The sequence below is a fragment of the Cyprinus carpio genome, chromosome A25 (assembly GCF_018340385.1).
Source record: "Cyprinus carpio isolate SPL01 chromosome A25, ASM1834038v1, whole genome shotgun sequence".
Classification (NCBI taxonomy): domain Eukaryota; kingdom Metazoa; phylum Chordata; class Actinopteri; order Cypriniformes; family Cyprinidae; genus Cyprinus; species Cyprinus carpio.
Genome location: NC_056596.1, coordinates 19,834,146 through 19,852,519, shown reverse-complemented (window position 1 = coordinate 19,852,519; position 18,374 = coordinate 19,834,146). Strand labels below are relative to the sequence as shown.

The following is an 18,374-nucleotide window of genomic DNA, read 5'->3' as shown; positions in this document are numbered from 1 at the left end:
ACATGCGAAAGTACTATACACTTCTCTAACGTCTCACATAGCATTGCAAGCTGAGAACTGACTAAAATTGTCTATGAAAACAGACTGTTAACTGTTAAACATCCATGTGTCATCCGGCTATATTGCAGCACTTTCTGATTATTGATTTTTATGGACCTCTGGACAAGACTTCTCTACTTTTCATATTTTGATATGGCATTAAAATGTACATATGGCCATAGTTGGCTTGACGTTAAAGCTCAATATTCGCAAATCAGGGACCGAATGCTCTAAAGTTACATATGACTACTATACTTCTCTAAAATAGCATTGTCAAGGAGAATACCCTAAAAAGTCATGAAACAAAAAACTGTTAACATCTAGGTGTCACTATAATTCACCTTTCATATTTTCATAATTATTCAAATAAACTGTAAATCATATGTAAAATATTGCTAATATGGCATATTTACATTTAAGCCCATTCGGTAATGAAATGTAGCAATATTTTACATTTGATTTACAGTTTATTTGATTAATTATGAAATATATAAAAGATGTGCATTATAGTTGACACCTAGATGAACACTTTACAGTATGTTTTATGAATGTAATTAATTCTGTTCAAAAATGCTATTGAGCTTCAAATTATGGCATATTTTAAATTTGAGCCCATTCAGTAATGAAAATTAGCAATATTTTACATTTGATTTACAGTTTATTTGAATAATTATGAAAAATATGAATGGTGTGCATTATAGTTGACACCTAGATGAACACTTTACAGTATGTTTTATGAAAGTGAGTCATTCTGTTCAAATGCTATTGAGCTTCAAATTTGTATTTAAGTCCATTCGGTATTGAAAAGTAGCAATTGTTTTCCATATGATTTAGAGTTTATTTTAATAATTATCAAAAAATATAAAAGGTGTGCATTATAGTTGACACCTGGGTGAACATTTAACAGTTGTTTTTCATGACTGTTAGTCATTCTCCTTGCATGCTATTGAGGTTTAGAGAAGTGTATAGTAGCTTCGCATGTAACTTTAGAGACGGTCCCTAGATTTGCGAATATAGAGCGCCCAACGTCAAGCCAACTTTATGCCAGTGTGAAGCTGATTGTCATGTTAACTTTACTCTTGCAGTAATGGAAGAAGAATGGAAGAGAAGGGAAAGGACGAGCAGAAAGTAGACCAAGTGATGGTAACGACTTTATTGAATAATCTTAGTTGCTTCTTTCTCAATGATCATTCGACTTATCCGACCAGCACTGATTTAACCAGTGTTATACCAAGCAAAGGAACTGGAAAGCTACTAGTTTACACAAACTCTAGTATAAAATTAAAATGAACTAGTTATTTAATATTTTAATATAAAATTAATATTAAGAAATAAGCAAACATAGATGGAGAATGATGAAACAATAAAGTACAACATAGATGTGTTTGCTCTCTTGATGCCTCACATTCACACACACACACACACACACACACACACACACACACACACACACACACACACACACACACACATACAGTAGGTTGCTATTAAAAACTCAGAATGGACATACATCCATAACCTCCTTTTGATTTGTTTCAAATCTATGTCCATCTTATTTCTTCTGTTTTCTTGTACGTAGATCTCTTTCTCTGCTCATGTTCTCATGATGTAAAACTGGCAACACTTTACAATAGGTGTGCACTTACATGCATTAATTCATGCTGAACTAATGCACATTTAATGTATGACTCATGAGAAATTAAGTTATTCTTTAATTATTGCCGCATCATCAATTAATAGTTTATCTGATTAATAGATTAAGTCATATATGAATTGCTGTTAATTAAATGTCATCATGGATCAACATCTACTATTAACAGTGTGAATGAATTACCAAAATGTTTCAAAGCCATGTATTTTAACTTCCAGCTGTCTGATTTAATAAATCATTATCTAATAATTTGTGAAGATATTATTGTTATGACTTCCCTAATTAGCATACGAACATAAATGGTTGAGAGAAGTCTAGATGGTGGTAAGTAGCAGGTAAAAGTGTTGCTCATGAAGGGAAACTACTGTAGAAGATGTGAGAGAACAGGTAAGAAGTCCTTTCTCAAACCTTTCTTTTGTTTATTTGTTGTTGATTTTTTCTTTCTTTTTCTTAATTACTGACAGTTCACTTCTTTAATGTTTGAACTTTATATTAGTTAGTTTTTTTTTTTTTTTTTTTTTTTTTTTTTTTTTTTTTTTTTTTAATCAAGCATTGTGATTTTTTTTATCTAAATAAATAAAAAATACAATTCAAGGTTACACAGGGAAAAAAATTAAATAAATCTTGTGCCCTGCAGTTGTGCAGTGATTGTAATGTCAAATAATGTGTTTGAAGGATGGGCAAATTGATTAAAATCATAACCATAGGAGCATATTACTTAATAATTAGTTAACAGCGTTAATAGTCAAGTGTCTCACTAAGTCATGACATAATGATAAGCAAACTATTTGCTAACAATTTTTTTAAATGAGACAACTGGAAATTGGAATACATGGCTTTGGTAATTAACACATTGATTTACACTATTAGTTAATGCTAGAAGTTGATAGTGAATTAATCCATGATGACACATTTAATTAATAGCAATTCCTATATGTATTAATCTATTAATCATACACTTTATCATATGCTGATGTAATTGTTAATGTATGGCTTAGATCGTCATAAATCATACATTATCTAAAGATTGTCTGTGCATTAGTTCAGCATTAATGGAGGCATATTCCTCGGTATTGTAAGTTGTCAGCGTAAAACTGCTTGTGTTCTCCTTTCATGCCTTCTGGGTTGTCTCTGTTCACTTCTCTGGACTGATGCTGATACACTCTGAGTCCTCTCCGATCTTCTCAGTGTTCACGAGTTTGACCATCTCCTGCTCCTTAATCAATGAAGCTGCTGCAGCATTTTCTTCACTTCTGCTCTCTTTTGTAATAATCAGAGTCTGTTTCTTGCCACACCATCTATAGAAAAAAATGTGCACATTCACTAAAACACAATAACACTGTGAACCTACCTAATAAATTACTGGCAGCTATTTTATAAATCCAATAGTTTTAAAGTTAGAAAGTGTAAACCAAACATATAGTTTATTCCTGTGTTTCTTTATTTTTTAAATCTAGCTGTTGACACTACTGTCTATTTATTCTTTTGGAGCTCATTTATTTAAGCGCACTTGATTTAAAGACATTTAGCCTGTTCCATACACAAAAATCAACAATTTCAAAACTAACACACACTAATCCTTATTAAACCCACAAAACTAAGTTCAAAAAAACAAATCCATATCTCCATATGGAAAATCTTATTAATAGTAGCATATTTTCATCTGCATGACAGCGATTAAATTATGTTTTCTAAAACCAGTCGGTATGACTTAATAGCAACTGTTTTAGCAACTTTATTTTATGATAGCTGTGTCAATCAAACATTCCTTTATACACATTCAAGATTCACACTTGCACACAGTGGCCAGAATTATTAGCAATACATAACACAAGTAGGCAACACACTGTGGGCTGTAATATCTGCATTAAAACAACATACCTTTTTCTGTTGGCTACCATAACACAGACAAACAGAATGAAAAAAACGGCCAAAATGACGAGTAAAATGATCAGCCAGTCTGTAAGAGGATCAGAACAAATGACATGTTATTATAAAAAACAAGCATTAACGAAAAATCAATGCAGTTGTTCAAGTCACATTGCAAATAAGAAAATAATCACTTTGGCAGGGGGTTTGGGTGTGTGCCCTTAGGCCCAGGCTTACTTATGCTTTTCCCTATTCATGTTTTCCCAGAATGTGAGGAAAACTGCTGGTTTGTGCTGTCAGCAAATAATCAAATAGACAACCAAAAGCTGTTAGTTACAAGTGTCTGATAAACTTGTGGTTTAACTTGAAAATAAGCTGCTTCTAAAAAAGGCTGTTTTAAGAGATTCATTTCATATATTCAGTTCATCAGCGCTCAGTTCATCTTTATTTTGCATTTGTATTTGTGCTGCAAATGTATTTATGGGAATAAATTCTACTTAACTTCCCTAATTATGAGACTATTCTTGACTAGGAACATTGTTCTGTTTTCTGTCAATGCCTTTGGTTGTGTTTCAGGTGTCAAGTCTAATTCAGAAAAAGCTGTACCTCTTATGACTGTACATGTACTTTGAAAATGCCACAGCCCTTTATTTTACCCATCCATTGATGATGGTGATCAGAGCCCCTATTTTAACTCCAGTCCCGAAGGTTCATTGTCCTGCTGAGTTTAACACTCACCCTTAACCCAGGGCTGTCCAAACTTGGTCCTGGAGGGCCGGTGTCCTGCAGAGTTTAGCTCCAACTTGCCTTGACACACCTGCCTGGAAGTTTGTAGTATGCGTAGTAAGAGCTTGATAACTTTTGTTCAGGTGTGTTTAATTGGGGTTGGAGCTGAACACTTCAGGACAGTGGCCCTCCAGGAGCAGGACAGGACACTCCTGCTTTAACCCGTTTAATCCCACATTTTTTCCAGACATGAAAATAACCAAATGATGTGTCATTAGCTACTCTTTGAAATAATCAATAATTATTTTTTATTTTATTTATTTATTTTGGAGAAAAGTGTGTGAAACTGTGTGTTTTATGAGTTGTTATATATCTCAGCCCAGCTATTTTAAATTGTTTGATCACATTCTAGGGTTACTATTATGCCTAAAAATCCTTATACAACACTCAAGAATACTGAGATAAAAGACAAAAAAAAAAAAAATAAATACAACCTTCAACAGAGAAGGGCATACATACATGAAAATGTATTTAAAATAAAAATACAAAATACTGTGTGGAAAAATGTATTTAAATACAAATACAATATTTTGTATTTTGAAAATACACGAAATACATGTGAAACTGGCCATCCAATGGCGAGCATGATTTCACCAAGTACAACATGTTCCTGGATCAACATTCCAATCAACCAATCAGAACTGAGATATAACTTTTCAGGTTTACAAACTGTTTTAGGTTTACAATCAGGGTTAGGTGCTTCTACACTCTTGTTAATCAGCTATCATTTCCCACTGATTTTAGGAATAAATTATGGGTAGGGTTATGTACAGGGGTAGGGATTGGGTTAAGTCTATATTTTTGTACAGTAATGTTGATCCAGGATCATCAAAAGATGTTGTCTTACTTGGCAAAATCACGGCGACCCTATCCAATGTAGGCATCCCTATAGGCTGGACCTATTCTGAATGAAAATAATAATAATAATAATAATAATAATTAGATGTGTACAACTGCTTAGAAACTTCAGTTTCCATTTTACATACCTCTTTCCTTCCCCTGACCTGTAGGAAATTTTGTTTTATATAAAGTTTATTCAAATTAAAAAGTTTATCTAAAATGTACATTTTATTATTTAAATTAGAATTCATTTAAATAACATTTAATTATATTTGCTCAAAGTTTTTTTTAATTTTTTTAATTTTTATGAACAATAAAACCAAATGCTGAAGATGTTTTGTGGTGTACCATTCATCAGTGTTTGTATCAGTATTATAATCAATAATCAGTATTGTTCAATTTAGTGTTATATATTTTATCATATTCATACAGCAGCCTATGTTTTGTTCTAATGTCACAAGCAAGTGTAAAAAGTGTCAAGCAAGTCTCAAAAAAGCCACAACCGTTTAGAGAGAAGTGCAATCAGCACGTTCACGGCGTAGAGGCAGGAGAAAGTATGAACAAGGCTTCATCTGTACAAACCGCTTCCACTACGAGAGCAAGTGGAAGCTGGGTGGTGATTCCACCGCTTGCCGCGTCCCGTGTGAAAAGGCCTTTAAGTCAAAAGTGTAGGCCTACTTGTCTGCATTCTACTCCATCTCCTAGTGCGCACAAAAAACTGCACAACATTAACAATTGCACGTGGATGGGTTAAATGCAGAGCACAAATTCCCAGTATGGGTCACCATACTTGGCCACACTTCACTTCACTCACTCGCTTTATATCATCACCATGATATGTATTGTCATATAACCCAGGCCTAACATGCAGTAATGCTTTAAACACATTTGACAAGCTAGTTGATAAAGAACAACAACCGAATATCTATAAAAACTGATTGGCTAACTCTATTTTTTTCCCTTGTTGGTGCTATTCTTTCATGTTAACTGAAGGCAAATCTGAATGATGCACTATTTTAACTTTAATCAACAAGTACAACTGACCATGACATCCTCACCTTCTCTCATCCCAGAAAAGTCACTCACTCAGTGCTGAATGGAGCTGTACAGCTGCAGCTCACGTGATGAATGTTGGGATGTGATGAACTAGTTGATGCATGAAATCAGCACCCTGATAAAGAGGATGACTGGCACAAAGTATTTTATGTCTTTTGAAAATACAAAACTACTGATCTTAAATGTATTTGAATACAAATTACATTTGATTTTTTACTTATTTTGTATTTCATATACGTATTTTAAATACATGTATCTGAAATACTGCCCATGCCTGACCATCAACGCATTTCAAAATTGTTACTTTATTGTAAAATATATCATCAATTTTTTATACAACTGCTACCAGTATTACAACGTCAGTATTGTAAATAATTTGTAACATTTGAACTTTTAATTTAGTGCAATATTTTGTCATTGCAACATTTTAGCGCAACGTTCACTAACAACTGAAATTAGGTTTATATTGTAGGCTATACCTAAATTCACTGTTATCCCAGCGGTCACTATTGTGACCATCAACGTATTTACGCATTCTATGACCACACTCCACAAAACTGAATATATATTAATTCATATATTAATACTAGACACCTTAAAGATAATGTGGACCAAAAATCTTTGTCATATCTTTATGTTAATATACTTTATTAGCCTTTGGTTTTGGAGTTTTGATGCAGCCATCATCTTCTCATGGTGCAAACCGGAATTAAACTTCTCTGGTCATGTGACAGTTTGCGCTAACCACGTGACACTGCGCATATTTAATTGAGACCCTTTATTTTTCCATATTTGCAGAAAATGCACTAAAACATCAGTCTGCTTTATAAATGAAAACCTTTTTTATGGGTTAAAATGGGTAAACCAAACATGCCTGAAACAAAGTTGCTTGCAAATTACAGACAGGTGGGTTCAGCTGGGATTGATAGTAAAGTGTCCAGGACACCGGCCCCCAGGACTGGAGTTGTTGAAGAGCCCTGACCTACGACTGCCTTATCATTCACACCCTGGTGAAAATGTGTCAGAATGTTGTCAATCAAGGCTTGTTAAAGCAAATAGTAGTCTTAAACTGAATACAGTTGATTTGGGCATTACTTTTAATACATGATTTATATTAAACTGGCCATACCTATAGACTCGTTGTTTGTGGTGGCGTGTACTGGAGTAACTAAGACAGAAGCACAGAGACACAGCAGTTCAAATAAGAGCTCAGAAGTCATTTTCAGTAATAATTACAAACAATCCAGATAGAGAAAAGTATTTTACATTTTGTAAATAATGAACTGTCAGATATGGCTAAAATTCCTACAATGACTTTAAACTGAAACGTCACCTGCTTTGCTTGTTGCTGTTTCTTTAGGGATCACTCCCAGCTCTGTGGTGTCTGGATTTGGATGTGAAGTTGTCGACTCTTTACGTGTATAACGGTTTGTCTGATCATCTGTTTGATCAGTGTGGTTCTGTTCCACAGGGCCCTGTGAGGGACTGGTCTGCATCAAGTGATCTGGAGTAGAGGACTCAGACACAGATGTGACTTCAGATGTTGAATTTTCAGAATCTTCCTCTCCAGCATTTGGTCGGTGTGTTGGGACTTCTGTCAAATGACAATTATGCACAACTTAGTGTCTCGGCACATTGATTGAATGAAAAAATGGTCCATCTCTGAAACAGCTTTTCAACATGTTGTCTTATAGGTGTTTACATGAATTTATTAGACAACCAGAGTTATTAACAAAACTAAACATTCACAGCTTAGCATTTATTTGGTCGTGTTTTTACAGAAATAAATCTGTCTGTGTAGGGATGGAAAGTGTGACAGTGTTTTTTCCTGAAACTTGTCTTTAGAACAAGTAAAACTGATGCAGATAATACAGATAATACAGATAATACTGGTCTACAGAACTACAGAATGAAAACATGACATTTATTGTGTCAGTTTTTACTTTTGTAGCTGGTGCCTCTCCCATTTAAATACAACACAATAAAACAAATGATTAGGATGATAACGGGCAGAATTATATAATCAGTATAAATTATTCTTACAGCTCCTAATCACCGGGCCCTCGCTTCACCAGACTATTTCGCTGGTTGGGCTGGCGCGCGTGTGACACACCTGAAGGAATGGAATCCCCAGTCTATGTTTAAAAAGCCAACGCTCCCTCTCCTCGGCAGACCGTCCCTGCAACTCTCCCAGTTGCGTTGAGGCGGACTTCTCCCTCGCCACCCATAAGACGCTAACACTTATACACCGCGGCCAAAAATCAGCAAAAGAGGTTATATAAGTAACGCCGCGGCTGGTCACACTTTATTTTAAGGTCCAATTCTCACTATTAACAAACGATTAGCTACAACTTTTTCCTCAATAAACTCATTTGCTGCTTATTAATAGTTAGTAAGTTGTTAAGTTTAGGTTTTAGATAGAATTAAGGATGTAGAATATGGTCATGAAGAATTATATAAGCAAGTATAAATATATTATTACAGAAGAATTATATAAGTACATAAGCTTTATAAGTACTAATAAACAGCCAACATGCTAATATGCATGCTAACAAGCAACTAGTTAATAGTGAGAACTGGTTCCTATACTAAAGTGTTCTCATAAAATGTATTATGAAACAAAAGGCCAAAACTAATATGTATATACTTTAGTCCTATTCAGTGTCTACTCTGCACTTCTTGTATTCATTAAATGGAGCACCTCTTCGATGGGAAATCATTCGCTGTGCTCATCGCTGACCGCTCTGCGGTTCAGTGGGGGAAAAAATCTAGATTAAATTTGTTGTGCTAATGAGGAAGACAGAAGATTTTTTTTCCACTGAAGGCATAGATTTCCTTTTCCTGTTCAGCCACTGCAATTTTTTGCATGTGTCGTAGCGTGATTGTGTGTGTGTGTGTGTGTGTGTGTGTGTGTGTGTGTGTGTGTGTGTGTGTGTGTGTGTGCGTGCGTGCGTGTGGGGGGCCCACCTCTTGTCCTGATCTCCAATTTTGCAGCCAAAATAAATGTGGTAAGGCATTTCCTAACTGTGCTTTTGTGGTGCTAAAGTCACTTCACCACAAACATAGCAGAAGTAATCTGCACTGTTTACACAATGCATCTCTGCTCGCTTTGGCTAAACAGAAACGTCTCCCTTTACAAAATCAAACACTAACAAATAAGAGAGTACCACACTGTATGATTTCCAGAGCTGATACAGTGTGATGAGTTCAGCAGAGTGATATGAGCTTGAATTTCAGTTTCTGTTTTTCTATATTCTGTTTCTGTCCTTTGCCATTCCCAAGTCAAGGGTCATATACAGTATACTGACCCAATAGCATCAATCAAATCAATTTAAGCATCATTTTCATTCCCTGTGACTCAGAATTAGTAACGTTTGACTACATTCATTTCAGAAGCATCTTGGCTGTAGACCAGTGTAAAAAATAACAAAAACAAACATCAAATATAAAAGTGAATCCTGTGGCACGCGTTGAATACACTTATTTTACATACAAAAGTGCCTTCCAAATGCATGCATTTAAAATGTTATTCCTTGGTAACTCGTACCTGCAAATGCCGAGTCGCCATCTGTTTTGTCTGAACTCTCAGGGTCAAGCAAAGCTGCGCAGTTCTTCTCTGATGTATCTGATCAAAATGCAATGTTTCGTTAAAAAAAAAAAAAGATGATCCATCATGTGTTGACTAAAACTTATAGCATGTTGCACAAATCAAACCTTTAGCATCAAAACAGTAGGCGTCAAATCTTTTTCTGTCTGCAATTTTCCTGATGACGCCGGTTTGGTTGCCAGCACAGATTTTATTTGGCTTCTGACGGACTATCACCACCTCTGTGCTGTTTATCCATCCATACCTGCAGACAAAACGTATGTTTAGAATTCGGTGGAGCTCATGTTAATAATGATCCTGTATGTAAATTGTCATTTGGTTATGTTCAGCTGAATGTAAGAACCTGCATGTCTGTAGTCCTTTAGCGTAGGCTTTATCCACCTGCTCCAGATTGGCTAATGAAGAGGATAATTGCTCACACAATCTCTCGGCCATCTCAAACGTCAGACTATAGCGGTCTCTCCCCTCCACATGAAACACTCCCACATAGCTGCAGCTCCGTGAGCGCACTACAACAGGACAAACAGGACATCAATATAGTAATTAATGGATTTTATTCATATAGTGCCACTCTAGAAGCATGATTTTTTTAAATACATAGCAGAAGAAGGGAGACAAAGGAAACAGTTACAGAGACTATAGGTTTAGTGAAGATTTTATCTTAAATCTTAAAGAAGGTAAGAAGCTAATAACACATAAAGATCAAGAGCTTTGGGACAATTAATAACACTTCACGTTTAACTGGCAAACTTTAGTTTTAATGAAAGTATCAAAATAAACAAATAACCAGGAACACATGGAGCATAAGAACAGAAACATGAGCAAACAGAAAGACTACAAACTGACTACAAAATGGCACATGGGACAAGAAGTAATACAAAAGTCCTAAGAAGACAAAAGGAACATGTAACATTAAATCCAAAAGTTACAATCAGACTCACATACCTCAACACAAAAATCACAAAAAAGGTGATGATCAACATTTTTTTCAAGATGCAATGCATGCTTTGTTCATTGTGAAATTGTTCGTTCAGACGACTTAAGATTTATTACTTTATTAATGTTTTATAATTTTTTTTTAAGTTTAGAGTATTCTTGTTTAGATTACACAGAATAATAAAATGACTCCACTTTCTTCAAGCTACTTTTTACATTGATTAGAAGAATACTTTGCACTTTGTCCTTCCTTGCACCACTTTTGGAAGGTCCTATCCACAGCATACCAAGAACACCACACAAGACGTTTTATCGCTCTTACCCAGTCATCTAGCCATCACTGTTTGGCCCTTGTCAAACTATTTTTTTCCTGCTTCCAAGGGCTGCCTGTTGACTTGCTGCCTATATCCCACTGCTTGACAGATTCGATTCTAGAAATATGAGCAATGCTTTTCACTTGTCATTGGTTTTAATGTTGTGGCTAATCAGTGTAAAGTCGTGGCCTAGTGGTTAGAGAGTTTGACTCCTGACCCTAAGGTTGTGGGTTCGAGTCTCTGGCCGGCAATACCACGACTGAGGTGTCCTTGAGCAAGGCACCGAACCCCCAACTGCCCCCCGGACGCTGCAGCATAAATGATACCCACTGCTCCGGGTGTGTGTTCACAGTGTGTGTGTGTTCACTGTAATTCAAAACAACTTTGGATGGGTTAAATGCAGAGCACAAATTCTGAGTATGGGTCACCATACTTGGCTGTATGTCACTTCCCTTAAATAATGTTGTAACCAGGAAGTCAAAACAGTTTAAGGAGTGAAAACAAACATCATCTTTCTCTTGTTATAAACACTATCAGCTTCCAAGACAGCGGCACCATATTCCAAGACAGCATTTATACTTTTGCATTTTCTCCCCAATAGAAGCCCACTGTAAGGAAGCTTACCATTGCTTATATACTAAAAGTTGCTTTGAAAGACCATTTTACCTATGTTTTTATAATATTAAATTGAACTAAAAACTTTCCAAGAGTTTACCTTTTTAAAATGATCTTTGTGACACCTACTTCTTTTCACTTTCAAGTATTATTTCCAGTATAATGTGTTCATAATCATGAAATTATTATTTTTATTAATTTGTAATCACTCTTCGTGCCTCACCTGACATGCATCATGAGACTTGGGCAGACCCAGTGCATGGCAATGAGATGCCGCTTCTCGTTCCCTTTTTTTTGCGATCCATGTTTGCATTCATAACCTAGAGGTTCCCATTCAAAGCGGAACTGCGTTGACACTATGGGGAACCAATACCCACTCACCACGCTAAGGGAGTGCCTGCCTCACTAGACTGTACATATACAGACCATAGTGGGCATAGAATATCCTGACTCTACAGATCAACCAGCTAGAGTCAAGACGCATCAACCTCCAGGGAGCAATATGCATCATAGACTGCTTAGAATAAACAGTCCCTAAGCCAGTATCGTTCCAGTAGTAAATGGAAGATACCCAAAATTCTACACTCTATAGCCAGGGAAGTCCTGGTCTTTACAACCTTCCTTCCTTTGTTGAAGGGCACACGTAAGCCTTATAAGAACCCAAGAGCATAGCGCTGAAGGAAAATGCTCAGCTATGTCAGCACCTTGACGAAGCCCTTAGGGAGTAGTTGGAGAGGGAGGTAAACGAAACAAAGAGACTCTCATGAGTAGAGGTAGACCGATGTATCGGTTTTGCCGATTAATCGGCACTGATAGTTGATTGCTGGAACAATTGGTTATCGGCAAAAATCCATGCTGATAGTTTTCCGGGTTGCGTCCATTGCTAGAGCGGCTGAGAAGGGTCTGTTTTCATTATACAGTGCGAGAGCGGCTTCTAGTGGTTGAAATCACTGACAGCATGTGCTATTTGTTTAGACGTGATGCTGCACGCTGAACAGAGCGAGAAACTTCAGACCTGCATTTAAATGCAGCTGACAGAAAATCCTGCCATTCATAGTTTTCCATTAAATTACATTATATTCACCTAGAATCGTTGTTAATGTACATAATGAATTGTATATTGAGCATTTTCATCTAAACGTTTGTCTTTCTGTGGCTCTAATAAAGTCTGTATGCTTCATTTAAGAAGCTATAATATAGATCGCTCTTTCCGTTTGCTCCATTTTTTTAAACACTGAACTTCAAACTTATCTATGACTCATTGTTCATTCTTGAAGTAAACTGTGTCTGTTCAGTGAATAAATAAACCATTTTAGACCATTGCCCGAGTTGAACGTGACGCGTCCGGAGTGTGTGTGATACCGGTGAGTTCTCCTAGACTCAGCGCTGCTCTTTTATTTTGATTAGATAATCACTAAGTGTTCAAGGATAGAAGCAGTTAAAGTGTACTGATGAACCGTCACACACTGCATCAGGGTTACCAGGTTTTCACAACAAAACCCTCCCAGTCGCTACTCAAAAACAAGCCCAAACCTAGCCCAATTGCGCTTTGAGGGGGGGGGTCCTCGTTAAAAATCAAGTTCGGGAGGTAAAATACACTTTTTAAGCATTCCAGGGGCTAAATATCACGTTAATGGGGTCACTTCAATCCGCGGACATAAAAAAAAACAACCTGCGGCAACAGTGTTAAAGTAGCCCAATTGACCTATCGGTAAGCCCCACCCCCAGAGTTACTGTTACAAACAAACGGAGCTGCTCACTGTATCATAATGACAGCTGTCAGTGTGAAAACCTTGTCCCACAATGTTTTTCCACAATTTTGGACACAGAAGGGCCACCAATCAAGTAAGAATTAAATATTCCATGGAGGGATATATAAACATTTTAAAATAAATATGGTGGGTAACTCGAAGAGAGGGTTTACAGATCACAATGCAAGCGGGAGAATTCTCATATTAGAGTCGTAACGATCACGGATGACAACATCCCAGATCAACACTGTTCATGTACCGCAGAGTATGATTAATGTACATTTAACTAGTTTAATATGGAGAGACACTGAAATTTAGACCTTTATTTATGTGTTTTTGACCTACACTGTACATGACGTGAGAACAGTCCGCTATAGGTTTGTAATAGCATTGACTCACTAACTTTAACGTTAGCTATTTTTAGCCAGAGATACCTTGCTGAAACGCAAGATGACATTAACGTTATCTTGAGCAGATGAAAATTGTAACTCAATGAGAGTACAACAACCAGAAAATAAACGTTTTCATCTTCGTTGGGATTAGGGTGGAATGCTTAGGGACATTTTGCTCTATTTTGTTTGGGTTAAGGAAATGTAATAAAATAAATTCTATTGCCCATCCTCTCAGGATACCTGGACTCAGTGTTATAAGTACCCCATGCACATTGTATTTCCATTTTGGATCTTCCAATGTTTCTCTATGGCGCTGAATCCTCTTCCATCTTGTCATGGCGCTGAATCCTGAAACTGATCCCCGTGCAGCTGATACTCGACTGTCATTGGCTCATCTGCGTTTGAGGGGAGGGGCTTAACGATAGGTCAATTCTGCGGGAAATCCGCGGACTTTGCAACACTGCCCTGCATGTACTATGACTGAACTTAACAACAATGGAGAAGTTAATATTGCTTGTCTCCGAGTATTTATGTCTTTACCACATGGAATTGCAGGACTACCATATTATTATTATGAAAAATAAGGCTTGGAGAAACATTTCATTAGCGATGCGTGCAGACACAGACTGGGAGTGAAAACACTCGCTACTATCTCACAGTTAAAAAGGGCTTATTAAAATCTCACAATATTATAGCAATTTGTTGCCAAATAACATCACAAAACCCATGGTGACCCTGCTGACAAAAACAATAGAAACCATCACAGAAATTCTAATGATTTCCATTACAAATACCATTACAAACCATCAACTTTTAACCAATAAAACCATTAAATAATGGTATCATGTAGTGTGTTTTTTGGGACATATTACATTAGGATTTAATGGTTTTAGCAAAATACCAATTAACAGTAGATCACCATCTTTACAGTTTCCATTAAAACCAATGCAATTTCATTATAACCAGTAAAACCATTACAAACTATGTGATGGTTTCTTTCCTGAAACAACAGAATTCTTCAATTTGAGTATTCACATGTCTCTCTCTCTCTGTGTGTGTGTGTGTGTGTGTGTGTGTGTCATGTAAATCAGACTTATCACCTTATAGGTAATTTCATTTACTCTATTTTCTAACTCAATAGGCTTATCTTTCAAATGTAACCCACTGTAGAATCGCTGCTGTCTCTTTATGTAAGTATGAAGTCATAAATAGCAGTGAACATTGGGACTAGGGGTGTCCTGTAATTTGAATATAGTGCTCATGGGCTACATGCTCTAGAGGAGGGATGGGTAACTTTGATAGTGAAAAGGGCCAGCATTTTTTCTCCTTTATAAAGCGAGAAGGAAATTAAAGTATAATTAATGTAAGATTTTGTCAACTATAAAATTTATGCAGTTAAGCTAATTCAGAAGGAAAACTTTGTCTTTAAATTTACAACAAATACACAGAGGTCCTATCTTTTATTACAGAACTTTCTCAAAACAACATAAGAGGACAGTTAAAAAGGGCTTATTAAAAATAAATATTTAAATAGTTTTTCCAAATGGTACCATAAAATAACCGGGTAACTGCACGATCTTTAAAAAAAGCCCTTTTAAGACCTGCACTTCACATTTCAGGCTTTAAACAATTTTAAATAATTTTTTAAGAAAAGCGAAGAGTCAAAAGTATCAATTATTATATTTAATTTAAACAATTAGGCGGCTTATTGAAAAATATTATATTATATTACATAAATATATCTTAGTGTCTTAATTGTTTAGATTTTTATAATGCATTAGCTTTTTGTCAATCCACTGGTTCACATTTAAAAATACGTAGCAAAAATAGCAGACTGGCTTATTGAAAAAGCAAACTCGTTCTCTGCCAGCACTTCACTTCCGGAACTGCAGAAATATAGTGGTTTCCCCAGTAACCGCAGAACAAAGCATCGCCTGACTCTGAAACATGCAGCGCTCAAGTTTTTGAAGTTTAGTCTACATACTAATCTATATTGAAATTCTTGTTTTTCCGTCCCCAAATTTAAGACCTCTTATAATTAAGACTTTGTATCATTTTAGAGTTTACATGGTCTTAAATTTAAACGATTTAAGTGAAAACTTTTTAAGGACCCGCGGAAACCCTAAGAACATAGTTAGTGCAAACATTTCTGTCATGCATTTTGCCACCTTCAGCAAGCCCGCCCCCCCCCCCCCCCCCAAAATAACAAACAAACAAACAAACAACTATTAGCTCACAGCTCAACAATAAACCATGTGAAAACATGCTCCAGTATGTAAACTTTCAACAAAACACATTAATATTGTTGTTTTAAATTTGATTATTTATAATTATTCATTATTATTAGTCTTTTTCTGCAGCTGTTACCTGGATGGGATTAAATGAGATGAATTTTTGGGTATGGTTCACCCAAAGATGAAAATTATGTCATAATTTACCCAGGTTGTTCTAAACCTATATAAAGTTATTTCTTCTGTTGAACACAAAAGAGCATACTTTGAATAATGTGGGTAACTAAACAGCTGCTGGTCCTCAGTAACTTCCACAGTAGAGAAAAATACTATCAGAGTCATTGGGGAACAGAAACTATTTGGATACTCACATTCTTAAAAGTATCTTCTTTTATGTTCAACAGAAGAAACAAATAATTACAGGTTTGGAACAACTTATAGGTGTGTAAGCGATAACAACATTTTCATTTTTAGGTGAACTATCCCTTTAAGTCAGACAGTCCACCGTGAACGACTGGAATGCCTCTCTGCAAACTGCGCGTTCATCAATAGGTACAGGACAGACTCATGGGTAACTTTCCCATTCAGCGCTACATCTGGAGAGTCTTGTGTTCAGAGGGCGAACGTGAGCTCCTCGATGGTTTAAACCGCGCAGGTTTGTTCAGCGCGTGCTGCGCTCGTGTGAAAGGGCTTAAACAGCGCGTGTTCTGGAGACTCCGTCGCTATGGTTAATAAAGACGCCAAAATCACGCGCAAATGAGCTTCTCTAATACTTCTTATGACACTGATTTCATTCTAATTGTTATTAGTATTATAATATACTTTTTTGTTTATTCAAATATGTGTTGCCCTTTGTAAAATACGGGACAAATCGCGTCCCGTATTGATCAGATACGGGACGATTCCGTATTTTAAGGGACGGGTGATGGACAGATGGCCGGTCCGCCGCTGGATGAGTCCGCCTCGTTACTTGAGCGGATATTCCGTGTCCAGCCGCGGTCACACTACACTTTTTGTTCCATTAGCTTCCATTCTATGCGAATGCGCCAGACCGGAAACGCAAGCACATGCGAAAAGTTTTCATATTTCGCTGTGTTCCAAAGATGAAACTTTAGCAACCGCATCTCTACTGAAAACACGCTCCCAGCTGGGCGTTTTCTGCAGAGCGTCCGGCGTTCGTTTTGGCGGACACGAGCGAGTTTCATTTTGTTCTCCATTTAGGTTTTCATTGGTATTGCTTTCATCAATAGTTCAATCACAGATAACCTCAGAATGGATTTAAGATGTGAAGAAGAGATAAAATAATACACCATAGCAGCAAGATTTATCAGATTTATCCACTCAAGTGTGTCGAGTCAACCGTCAGAGCTTCAAGAACTAACGTTACATGTGACAAACTTCAGAACAAAATGTTACCAAAGTAACTGTTTATGAAAAGAGTGAGTGCATTTTTGGAGGAGCTTTCATTTCTTGCTTGCATGACAACACTCAGAGATGCTACAACACTAGATGAACATTTTAAATCTGAAACCAGCCATTAGTCATTCCCCATCTTTCTTCCTTTCTTTCACTCGCTTTTCAAACAGCTTAAACTCCTCTGGCTCTTTACTTTCTTTCTTTCTTTCACTCGCTTTTCAAACAGCTTAAACTCCTCTGGCTCTTTACTGGTGTTCATTGTATCTGTCTTTCTTCAGGGCAGCTGTTGAGCAGCTGTTTATCTGTACTCAGGCATACAGACACTACTCCATTCATACTCTGTAAAATTCATAGTCGATAAAGTCAGATGTATAATGTTCCTGGTGGCTTTTCTTACCTGTGGTATCTTCTGATCTCGAGGAGACCAGTAATCCAGAGGCGAGTCCCAACAGCATAATCCACATCCCGGTCGCTGGTGAGGAATCTCTGTGTGAATCCAGAGGGTGTTCAATAGAGCTTAGAGTTTGCTGTCAGTTTGGAGTTTTGAAAGATGAGACTTCAGTGTCAGAACTAATAAAGATCAGAGGAAAGGGAGGTGCATGCTTCAACACACCCCTCTACGTTTCCCTCATCCACTCGCCTTCACTCTGTGTGCCTGACACGTTTAGTGTGTGTGTTTGGTCAGTGACAAATATAAACTGGCAAAAAAATGAAATTAAACATCATGACACAAACAAATCACAAAGAGATGAACAGTCACTGGAATGTTTTGTTTTGTTTTATATTGTTTTCAACATATTTGATTGGCAGTGCTAAATGAAATTAAAACTGGTTGGTCATTTTATATTGTTTTCAACATATTTGGTCATTT

General features: G+C 36.6%; 1 protein-coding gene across 1 annotated transcript; it reads right to left on the bottom strand.

Moving 5' to 3' along the window:
- Positions 1-1,177: 1,177 nt before the first annotated feature.
- cd44b (CD44 molecule (Indian blood group) b) lies at positions 1,178-18,061 on the bottom strand. Its single transcript, XM_019081727.2, has 8 exons — positions 17,901-18,061; positions 10,192-10,357; positions 9,956-10,092; positions 9,789-9,866; positions 7,575-7,835; positions 7,371-7,409; positions 3,572-3,650; positions 1,178-2,988 (listed from the first exon to the last, which is right to left on the bottom strand). The coding sequence occupies exons 1-8, from the start codon at positions 17,965-17,967 to the stop codon at positions 2,826-2,828; spliced, it is 990 nt and encodes a 329-aa protein (XP_018937272.1). The 5' UTR covers positions 17,968-18,061; the 3' UTR covers positions 1,178-2,825.
- Between the last annotated feature and the right edge of the window lie 313 nt (positions 18,062-18,374).